The 11,358-nt window shown below is 46.3% G+C and overlaps 2 protein-coding genes across 2 annotated transcripts; one reads left to right on the top strand and one right to left on the bottom strand.

The window, feature by feature from the left end:
* The first annotated feature begins 5,206 nt into the window (after positions 1-5,206).
* Positions 5,207-6,566, top strand: cldn33b (claudin 33b). The gene has a single exon (XM_076158465.1). The coding sequence runs from the start codon at positions 5,453-5,455 to the stop codon at positions 6,110-6,112; it is 660 nt and encodes a 219-aa protein (XP_076014580.1). The 5' UTR covers positions 5,207-5,452; the 3' UTR covers positions 6,113-6,566.
* Positions 6,567-9,699: 3,133 nt separating this feature from the next.
* cldn34a (claudin 34a) lies at positions 9,700-10,696 on the bottom strand. The gene has a single exon (XM_076158550.1). It carries the CDS (start codon positions 10,574-10,576, stop codon positions 9,827-9,829), a length of 750 nt encoding a protein of 249 aa, XP_076014665.1. The 5' UTR covers positions 10,577-10,696; the 3' UTR covers positions 9,700-9,826.
* Between the last annotated feature and the right edge of the window lie 662 nt (positions 10,697-11,358).

The following is an 11,358-nucleotide window of genomic DNA, read 5'->3' as shown; positions in this document are numbered from 1 at the left end:
ACAAGGATCTGTCCTCTCGAACTTGCGCCCCGTGTTCAGCTGAGACACGACTCGGTCACAGCACGTCATCATCATCAATGACAATCATGTTCCAGCTGAATGAGCCCTGTGTTTCAGTGATTAGGCTCTAATCCACGACAGACACGCCTCTCTGAGGGTCAGCAGACTGCAGGCTCACACACAACACACAACACACAACACTCTCTGGAGCAGACGCACAGCACTGACAGCAGAGCTCCAAAGTGAAGCACCTCAGAGTTTGTAGACGAGTTTGTTGTCATTTGCAGCACAGTCCCGTCTAACATGAGAGTCTCCAACAAAAACAACAAAGATCCAACATAAATAGAACACCAGTGTGAATAATGGATACATTTCTACTACAGCAGGTGGAAGAGAGGAGATTGAACTCTTAGTTATCCACCAGAGCAGCCTTGTTCTCACACTTCCTGGTACTGAAGGCTGAACTCTAACTCAACAACAACATCAACAACAACAACAAAGCTCTCATGACTGAATTCTGTCATTTAATCCCTCAGCTTCTGCCAGCATGACTGTAATGTATAAATATAAACATTGATTGATCCATCGGATGATCTCAGCTGGTGGGAAGAGGAGCGCCTCACTCCTTCAGACTGGACTGAGCCTGACTCCTTCAGACTGGACTGAGCCTGACTCCTCCAGCCTGGACTGAGCCTGACTCCTTCAGACTGGACTGAGCCTGACTCCTCCAGACTGGACTGAGCCTGACTGCTCTCTGCTCAGAGCTGCACCTGACTTTATTAAAGGGCCAGCGTGCATATTTGGAATTCCATGTGACAAATCTGCACAAAGAAGTCGACTAAAGACGAAGCATCTCTAACTTTGAGTCTGCGTCTATTCTAAGTATCCATCTGTACAAAGATCTACATTATTATGAATTTAAGATGAGCAGCAGGGTGTGATAAACATGTACAGGTCCTGATCAACCACTCCTCCTCCTCTGAGAGCTCTGCAGCAGTCAAACAGCAGCAGAGAGAGAAAAGTCTGTCCAGCATCTTATCACAGCCACATTCATCTCTCCTGACAATCAGTTGCTGATGCCATGCACGTCCTGCCTGTAGTGGCACGTAAACAAACCCATTTCCCTACAGCTGATGGAGGGGCGCTCCATTTTAACAGCAGCAGAGCCGCGCTCCTGCCTAGCTGACACCTCTTTGTAACGGTTGCAGGTTAGCAGATCGTCGGCTTTAGTGCCAAACGGCGATGTGATTTATTGGACAGTCAGTATCAAGTGGTGACAGAAGACATTCCTCTGGCTTAGATCGTCTATAAATCACTGAGCAGCACCGGAACTAATGCAGAAAACATTCTTTAGTCATGCAAAGGTAAAACTCCAGAGCCCCCCCAGCCCCCCCTCACCTCAACCACCGCCAACCATCAGATGTTGAATGTTGTGTAACTCCTATCTATCAGCTGCACATAACAATGCTTCATCAAGGTGTTGGGAGGGGGGAGGAAGGGGGGGGGGCCTTCGAGTAAATCAGGTTTTTCTTATCTAGATGCCATGAAGCCGACACATAGCTGCTGCTGCTGCCGTTGGAACCAGTTATGGGAAATCAGTTCCATTCCTGCTCAGAGTCATCTAGACACGATTCCTCTTAGACTCACAGCTACAACCTGGAGCTGAGACGCTGCTGCTCGTCCCTCATCATGCAGCACACTTGGAATACTTGCTCTAAGTCCCAGTAATCTCCTGCAGTCTGCCTTGAAGGCCTGATTGAGTCTAGTTTGTGGGCTGGTGAGATCCCAGTCCCCTCTAAAGCAGAGCACATCCTCGCAGCTTTCCCAGTGGCCCAGCTAGCATTCCTTACATATTTTCACAAAGATTTCTGGGAGTTGGAGTTTCATGCTGAGCTCTCGTCTACACCGATGCGTTCCCGTCTTTCTATCCCTGTGAAGCGACCTCATTAAAGGGTCACTGAGGGATGAAAGCAGCTCTTTCTCACAGATCTGAGAGATCTACTTGATAGACTGGAGATGTCTCTGTTCTGTGTGTGACAGAAGAGGGAGTTTAGGTAACAATAGCTCTCTGTGTGAGGTGTGTGTGTGTGAAGCAGGAATGTTCAGGTGTGTGGAAGTCACATCTAGTGAGTGTACAGATGAATGTAAACATGTTTCCTTCCAGCATGAGGAGGGAAATTAGTTTATTTACTAAACACTCAGATAAGATAGAAGTGGTGTGTGTTTGTTGTTCAGTCTGGATTTGAATCTTATTGGATTGGAAGTTTACTTTTGATGTCCAATTCCTCTCAACATCTCCAAGGAAACAAACAGGAAAGATTGAGCTGCTGTCTAAATCCAATCCCTCCATAACAACACGCCAATGTCATTGTTTACTGAGTCAAACTGCGCCAGAAATCAATGATAATGAGAGAAATAAAGCAGCAGCACTGTGTGTGAGTGTGTGTTACAGCTCATGTGTGTGTGTTTGCCTTCATAACCCCAAAATGCTGCCAAATCACAGCTGATCGTCGTTTCGAGGCTTCAAAGTCCCCCTCAGCCTTGTATCACATTAGTGGAGGAATGGAGGATCTCTCTCTCCAGGACCCCCAAAATAAAAACACAACCTCCATCCCTGGCCGCCGCGGCTCCCTCCTCCTCCCTCCCGGCACCTTCCCCCGGTACAGCGCCTCGGTGTTTCTGTGCTCTCTCCCCGGGCCTTTAGCATACCTATCTCTGGGGTCAATCCACGAAGTTTGCCGGGTGTTGTGGTCGATGAAGAACACTCTGCCATCGAAGTCCCGGGCTTCCTCCCAGCCCGCGGGCAGCGGCAGCTCCGAGCTCTCTCTGCGCTTAACGCCGCTGACCCACGGCATAGCGTCGGGATGGTGAGAGGGCTGAAGCCGACGCCGGACCCCCTGTCCTGCTTTGTATCCCCCGAAAAGTTCCTTCTTCACAGCATTACAACACGCTCTGCCTCGACGCACTTGCAAAAAAGTAGAACCGCAAATATAAAACACTTTCCGCAGGGGTTCGACGTTGAAAAGTCCCGCTGGTGGTACATCCACTTTTTCCTTACAACCCCCCGAAACAGCGGCGCGGAGCTCTCACGGTCCTCGGTCCTCCATGTTCGCCTCCGCCACCATATTTCATTCCTCCGTGTCCATATTCGGGCACAGCGGATTTGCATAAGCGGTCGGACGTACGACAGAGCAGCGGCTTCGTCCAATGGGGAAACACGGCTGACAACTTTAAGCAAACTTTATTGTCGCCGCGACAAAACAAACATAAAATTATTGTAACGTTTTTGCCACAGCGGTGGTTGTTGTTGAGCAGCCGGCGGCCATTAAGGATAACACTAAATGTTCACTGCTCAGTTGTTTCGAACTGGTTTAAGTTCTCTACAGAAGTTAACAGAAGTTATTTTCACTACTTTGCACCACTAAAAATTATGCAAAATCATAAAAATAGGTTAAACAATGTCGATTCACAGCTAACACAAGTTTAGTTTGAGTATTTTTTAATTTGAGTTCAGGGACAACTCCCCCACATTACACAGCCCCAGGTTTGTTGACTGTTTATTCAATGAATGATACAACAGCGCCCCCGCGTGTGTGGAATCAGTATGTCAGTGCAGCACCCTGACGTTATGCCTGTCTACTATGTCCACTATGCAAGTTTGCAACAACACTTAAGTACAATAAAAATGAATTGAGAAAGAATATTAATCTGTTAAGTACAACCAGTATTAATTATAAAATATAATATAATATATGGCCCTGGTCACTTACTTGTGCAACACAATAAAAGCCTAATCTTTGCAACCAAAATGCAATCAGTGCAACATTAAGGGGTTGTGGTGCGACACACTAAAGATATTTGAAATGAAAGGGAGTAAATAAGCAAAGGAGAGACTTTTAAAGACCCAATCTGACAAAAGTGCTCAAAGAGAAATGATATTAAAAGCCTGTAAAATGGTTGAATTAAAAAATTAACTTCTTGTTGTTGTTGTATGTTTATCAGGGCCCCTGCTTTTCCTCAGCAAATGTATTTTGATCACTTATGTGTACTGTAGTGGGGCTGTACTGTAGGCCTGTAGGATTTAGTGTTGTGGACATTCGAAGCAATCCAGGACTTTTGTTGACCTCTATCGGCAATTAGTACGAAAAAGTAAAAACATGTGTTCGGCATATTTATTATTCCCGGCACAGAGGATGAATTCTGGTTTGACATGAAATTCCTGTGGAGATTATGATACTTACACACAAGAAACACAAGGAAATGTGCTTCTGCTGCCGTCAGACATCCTTACACAAGCCTGTGTGCATGTGTGTGTGTGTGTGTGTGTGTTCAGTCAAGCAAGCGTGGATACACTGTCAAGACATCGGTCCAGTCAGCTGAGCATTTTGTTCTGCAGAAGGAGGAGGAGGAGTTTCCTAGCCTGGGGATTTTATCTCTGCATTTTTGTTTGTGTGTATTTGCGATGTGTGCAACTGTGTGTGTTTGTGGCGGGGAAACATTTTCTCACATCAGAGCTTTGATCTCTGAGCCTCCTACGTCCATTTCCCACAGGCTCTGTAGTGCTGGCATCAGAGTCCGCACACAATAAGATGCACTGTTGTTTCTGGTTGAGTCACATGCAGCAGAAGGCCCACTAACGCATCCAGTGAATATGAAATATGATGTTATTACATGCAGACGTATCAGAGAGGATCATCAGTAAACTTAAAATTAATGTGTTTTCATAGTGAATGAGTGACTGAAGGGAGGGACTGAACAAGATCTCATTTATGATTGTGAACACAGTTCACTCACAAGATCACAGGAAAACCAATGAAATGAAATGAAAGAAACTGTAAAAATATAAAATACCTCTCCTACGGCTCGGACATGAAGAGGTGAGATCACACTGGAGGTTTGAAATGAACTCATGAGGGCAGGACAGGAAGCTCCCGGTGTCTCTGTCAGCTCAGCAGAGCTGTAAGTGGTTGTTTTTTTGTGTTGATACCTTATAATTAGTTTACAGTTTGCTTCTCTAAGCTCCATGCAGTTTCCCTGTAACTCTGAGAGGAAAAAGGCCCACGCCTCAGTATTTAAAAGCTGTTTACAAATAATATCCCGTCTGCATTTAATAGCGTCCCATGTGATCTGCTACAGAGGGAAAGCATTGGACTGGCCATCCCTGCTCTGCCTGGCCTGCCCATTGGCATAGCAGCAGAAGCAGGAGGACGACAAAGGGGAGGGCCAAGCAGGCCCCTCTCCCCCCCGCAACAGATGATGTGTGCTTGTCTGAGTGGGAACTGTTTGTGAAGCAGCTCCTAGCCGTGACTCACAGTGGTAAACTCTAATTAGCAGGTGTTCTAAGCAGATTCTGTCACAAATAGACGTCATAAGCTTTTCCATCTGAAGCGCGGCGAGAGAAGAGGAGCTCTTGTGGGTCTGTCGAGCGTGGAGGCCAGAGAGGGAAAGAACCATGGGCACTTGCGCCTGCGCTTTGGAGTTGCTGGGGATGTTGGTCTATGTTGGAGCGTGGCTGTGTGCGTTAGCCACCACCATCACATCTCAGTGGCTGACCATGTCCACTGAGCTGCTGGCCATAGAGAGCTACCAGCTGGGCCTGTGGGAGACCTGTGTGGTGCAGGATGTTGGGGGCATGGAGTGTAGAGCGTATGACAGCCTGCTGGGCCTGTCCCATGACCTCCAGCTGGCTCGCATGTTCATGTGCACCTCCCTTGCGGTGGGGCTGCTGGGGATCCTGGTGGCCATACCTGGACTCTACCAGGTCAACAGCTGTATAGACCAGGGAGGCTACCGCACCAAGAGGATCTTAACCATCATGGGAGGAGTACTGGGAATACTGGCTGGAGTTCTGTGTCTGATCCCAGTGTCTTACGTTGCTCACTTAGCAGTGTTACATTACTTTGATGAGACCGTACCTGATGTTGTGCCACGCTGGGAGTTTGGCGATGCCCTGTACAGCGGCTGGGCAGGAGGATTTCTGCTGATAGTGGCCGGGCTCCTTCTGGTGGCCTCCTGCTTATTTTCACAGGTGGAGTCTCAGCCTGTGAGGCAGCGGCGTTACCGTCTTAGGAGCACAGACAATTCCTGCACCAAGCGTTCAGAGTATGTTTAAGGAGTGGATGATAGATGAATGTTCTGCATGGTGACTGACAGCACAACACAATCAGCTGTAGAGCTCAGCCTGCACCTCAAACTGCTTTGTTGTGTAAAGCCTCACACACTGCTATATTACTGTAGAGTATAGAGAGGGAATGTTTGCAGCAGCTACCTTCACTGCACACACCTCCACTATCCAACAACACCTTTAGATGAAGGGTTGTCACCAGTAGAATGCATATTTTTAATTTTAAAATGCTTTATATTCTTCTCTGATGGCTTTAAGAGCCTTTTTTATCCGTTCCAAAAAAATACTATATCTTAAAGTATATTTTACATTATATTCAATAAAATGCTGTGATTGTAAATTATTCTTACTACTAAAATATAGAGATTATATTCTGTGCCTTGTTAAGTTTTGCTGATGTGCCGTTTTGTGCTGCACATTGAAATGATTCACATAAAGAAGTTTACTGCAATGCAACTGCACAGGTGTCTGTTTGTTTGCTTGTTTGTTTGTGTTTGACATATGAATGCTCATTCAGCTGTAAAATAGTGTGTGTCCTGGTGTGTGTTTGGGAATAACCAGACGCTTGTTGTTCAGATAAGTTTGATCACTAACAAATGAGTTGATCCGAAGAAAAACAGACATTCTAAAGTGAATCTGTGTGATAAAATGAAGTGATGTGTGACTGAACAGCAGCAGTCTTCATCATAGTCAGGCTGTCTGGAGCACGTGGTGCTCTAGAGTCCATTAGTCACATAAACCTATCAAACATTATTTGGGATATTTTGATCAGAAGCATTCATTGGACATCAGCAGACGACAAACGGAGCGGGTCAGAGTGAAAACAGCAGGCTTGCTTTGTCAGGTGTGCGTGTGTGACGGTGGAAACTCAGTTTGAGCCTAATTCCATCAGATTTCCTGCTCCGTTGCTGAGCTAAGCTGTGTTTAATGAATGCTTTAATGGGCAGGGTGTCCTGTGAAGAATGTAGAACAGGTTGACCTTGGGCCTCCAGCTTTGACATAATTATACAAATTTGCCAATGTCAGATGCCGTTCTCTCTGCAGAGAAATGTTCTGTCTCTATCATTTACAGCACACAGATATAAGTCCAGTGCACCGCATGCTCTTAGGAAGGATTCCTCAGTGTGATGGTTAAACATTTACATCCTGGTGATGTAAGCCCCCACAGACTGACGTTAATAAGAGATAATGATGTTACCACCAAACTACACCTTTCCTCACAACAACATGGCAGACGTTCAGATGTTTACATGCACATTATGCTCTAGTTACATTATACTAGGAGACTGTAAGTAAGACGTTTACATGGAGAAATATCAGGAGTCTTAATTGGAATTCCCTGAAATGGGATTTTAAGAATGTTTCCAAATGTAACGTGAACAGAAATGAACTTAAATAAACAGAAAAATAAGCACAGCATCGGCTTAATGAGAGTATAATGTGCATGTAAACAAACCCTCCAACCTGGAACCATGAGACTAATGGGAGTGTCCTGTGTGTCGGAGTGTGACGGCAGCTATCAGCAGGGAGGCACAGAGAGGAATACAGAGATGTTCTGATTACCCAGCAGTGTGTGAGCAGGAAATGACATGTCTGCCCTTCACCCAGAATCAGGCTTAAATGCATCCCACAGAAAATAAACAAAACTGCCTCCATAACTTGATAAGCACAGAAATAGCTTATAAATAAATAGCTTAAGTGATTTACATCTCAGCTCACTAACATAACAGCTGCTCCCACTGATGGAGACATTTTATGATTTAATATAATAATCGGGGTTAGGTTGATCTGTATTTGGAGTTTTGTTAGGTGAGGTTTTGTTAGATCAACCCTCCAACACTCCACACACACACACACACACACACACACACACACACACACTCTTCTCCTATAAGATGTTGTTGATCTGATGTGTAACTTGAGCAGGAACACCAACATGCCAACAGACAGAAGAATGCCACATGTCTGATACAGCAGAATGAAGAAGAAGATAAGAACATACATGAAGCCTTACTGCTCATTCTCTCACCACCAGCCTCTTAAACACATTGAACACCAAATGGAATTGATTGAGCTTTGATAAAATTCTGTTCAGAACAATAATTGGACAGATTCCAAATGAATTCATAAATGCTTTTTAATGCGTCTGATCACCTTTCCCAAGACTTCTTATCAGTGTTCTCCTATTATACAACGTAGGCAAAAGGTTAGATGTTCTCAGAGCAGATTAGATACAACAGAACTCAGCTTTATGCCACCGTTATCTGTAGCAAAGGAGAAGAGGGAAGAAGGAAGAAGGTAGAAGGAGAGAGGAAGGGACAGAGTTATGAATACGTTCACCAAAGTGCTTAACTAGATGTTTCTGCACTGTGTGTTTAGTTAAACTCCATCAAACTAAGATCAGCACTTCTCCTGTTCCAAATCGCTGACACCCAAACCGTCGCCCGGCTCAGTGGAATAACAGCTTTGGTGTGCGTCCACGACAAACCGGCGCACCCCCGGCCTGAAGTGGACAGAGCAGGTCTGCCATTCATCCACTTGTGAGACTGGTGTTCTTGACAGAGGGCCATGCTGGGCTGAAGAGGGCCTTTTGTTCCTCCGCCTCCAGAGAGGTGCAGCGGGCCACTGGGCCACTGTGTGTGTGCCTTCCCTGGCAACAATCATCACTCTGAGGCGGCCCCCTCTCCAAACTCACATGCCTGCTCTCGTCAGCCTCCTACCCGGGTCACGTGAGCGGGGCCTCGGTCAACCTGACATGCGAGCATCACCTCCTCATGTGGGGCCTCAGAAGCCCACACCTCAGCATGTCACCTCCATCACACTCCCTAAGAAGGTCAGCTCAAATGCTGGGTGTGTGTGTGTGTGTGTGTGTGTTGACAATGGTCACACTGATCAGTTATTACAGAAACACAGAGGGGTCCTGCTGCAGAGAGCAGAGCACTGAATGTCACATATATCACATCATATGCAGATCTGTCCCTCAGCCAAGGCAACGTCTCTCACTTGAATGCATAATAAATGAAGTCTGTCTGAATGTCTGGATGTCTGGATGAATGAATGAATCTGTTGCTGTTCTCTATAGACGCTGTGTGAGGCAACAACAGCAGGGAGAAAAACCTCTTCTGCAATCTGCATCTATATCAAAAGTATAGAGTCTACGTGTTACAGTATGGAACGCCTTGCTTCACTTATGGTACAGACACACACACACACACACACACACACACACACACACACACACACACACACACACACACACACACACACTCAGTGCCTCTTTAAAGGGGGATTGCACTCTGTTTAAAATCCCCTCTCTCTCTCTCTCTCTTTCTCTCTCTCTCTCTCTCTCTCTCCGTCTCCGTCTCTCTCTCTCTCTCTGTCTCTCTCTCTCTCTGTCTCTCTCTGTCTCTCTCTCTGTCTCTCTCCCTCTCTCTCTCTCTCTCTCTCTCCCTCTCCCTCCCTCTCTCCCTCTCTCTCTCTCTCTCTCTCCCATAGTGACTCAGGTCCGATGACACTGAGTTGTCTGATGATGTTGTTGCTTTTATTTATTTATTTATTAATATAAAATTCTGCACCAACCATTACATTAGTACAACTGCTAATGTGATAAAGTCATTAACCCTATAGTGGCAGTATTACTTTGCCTTTAATGGGACTTTTCCATGAATGACACAAAGAAAGAAAGAAGATTTCATTTTGCCTTTACAAATCTTCCTCAGCAATATATGCAGGGTTGTCGTTGCCTTGCTGATCTCTTCTGCTCCCATTGGGCCATTTGGGTTCTTCAGACCCGTTGGTAAATGGAGCAGGGCGGGTCTCCCTAACGACCTCTGACCTCAGGGCCTTTGTGGTGAATGCATAGCAGAGAAACAGCAGGCCGCAGACGATCATCAGGCCGGAGGCAAAGATCCCCACTCCAATGGCCGAGCCTACTTTCTGACTGACCGGAGCTGCAGGGAGGAAGAACTCAGGAGGAAAGTCTATGGTGCTGTTGGTCAACACGGAGCTCAGGTTCAAGAGCAGAGGGACTGAGGAGCACAACGCTGTCAGCATGTACAAACTCCCAGCCAACAAGAACTTCCGCTTGATGGAACTACGATCTTCTACAGAGAAGTACGCCATCCTCATCGCCATCCCGCCGCTGATGTTCCCAGCCAGGCCACAGATCACCGCCAGCATCATCAGAACCTGAGCCGCTTGGATTTCCACCGGAGCGAAGCTGTCCGATATCCAGATGAAGCGGCAGAACTCCATTTTGGGAAGGGCGTGGCTGTAGAAGCACGCCCTCCAGATTCCCACCCAGGCCACGCCAGAGGTGACCACAGAGACGTCCTCTACGTACCACATCCGCCAATCATTGAGCCCTGTGGTGGCCAAAGTGAGGAGCCAAGCTACGACTCCAACCACCAGGCCCAGGAACTGCAGGTGAGCTGTGTGAGCCAGGAAGAGCATCCTGATGCCGCCGCCGCCGCCGCCGCCGCCGCTGCCGGGACCGGAGTGGGACTCTTCTAATGTTCAGACTGGCCGTGTGCTGAATCAAACATTGTGCTGCTTTTGCTTGATTCTCATCTCACCTGCTGGGAATAGAACAGCATCACACAGTAACTATACGAGTGTGATGACCTGGGATCATTCAGACTTTACAGTAGAAATAAAACAGGTCTGAAACCAGCGTCCACACACACTCACGTCTGCAGTCTGAACACGTGAGAGAGAGTCCTGAGTGGTGTTTGTAAAAATGTATTGATGACTTTGTAGAACTCAAGTTTGTGTTCTTAAATGTAAAAGGATAAGAATGAAGTTGTACCTATCTAGATCAACATACAGTATCCATGCTGCCTTCCTGTGCTCCAGAGAGAACCCTCAGACAGGATTAAGCAGTAAAAGAAGATTAATGAAGCAAATGCAGACAGTTTGAGAGATGTAGAGACATGTGACTGCTGGTTTATACTCCAACTTCTTATTCAGTGTGAATCAGAAGCTTTTATTCACTCATATTAATCATTTTCCCCACATGTGAAGGACAGATTGTGACCCGTATGCTCAGAGGCAGCTTTATGAGATACATCATGACGATCCAATCTTGTCCATTATGACCCCCCTGCTGTGACTCCTACATGTGTAAAGTTGATATTGTTCTGTTTTTATTAACATTGCATCAACTCTGAACTCTGACATGCTGAGACCACAGGTGTTAATGTTATGCAAGACTGCATTGTGTTGAAATGTGTGTG

This window comes from Genypterus blacodes, unplaced genomic scaffold (assembly GCF_046128005.1).
Source record: "Genypterus blacodes isolate CSIRO-AG114 ecotype Tasmania unplaced genomic scaffold, CSIRO-AGI_Gbla_v1 ptg000009l_1, whole genome shotgun sequence".
Lineage (NCBI taxonomy): Eukaryota > Metazoa > Chordata > Actinopteri > Ophidiiformes > Ophidiidae > Genypterus > Genypterus blacodes.
The sequence above is the reverse complement of the archived record's forward strand: the minus strand, read 5'-3'. Positions and strand labels throughout refer to the sequence as shown.

Coding starts and splice junctions, on each gene's coding strand:
- cldn33b (XM_076158465.1), top strand. CDS start 5,453: ATGGGCACTTGCGCCTGCGCTTTGGAGTTGCTGGGGATGTTGGTCTAT.
- cldn34a (XM_076158550.1), bottom strand. CDS start 10,576: ATGCTCTTCCTGGCTCACACAGCTCACCTGCAGTTCCTGGGCCTGGTG.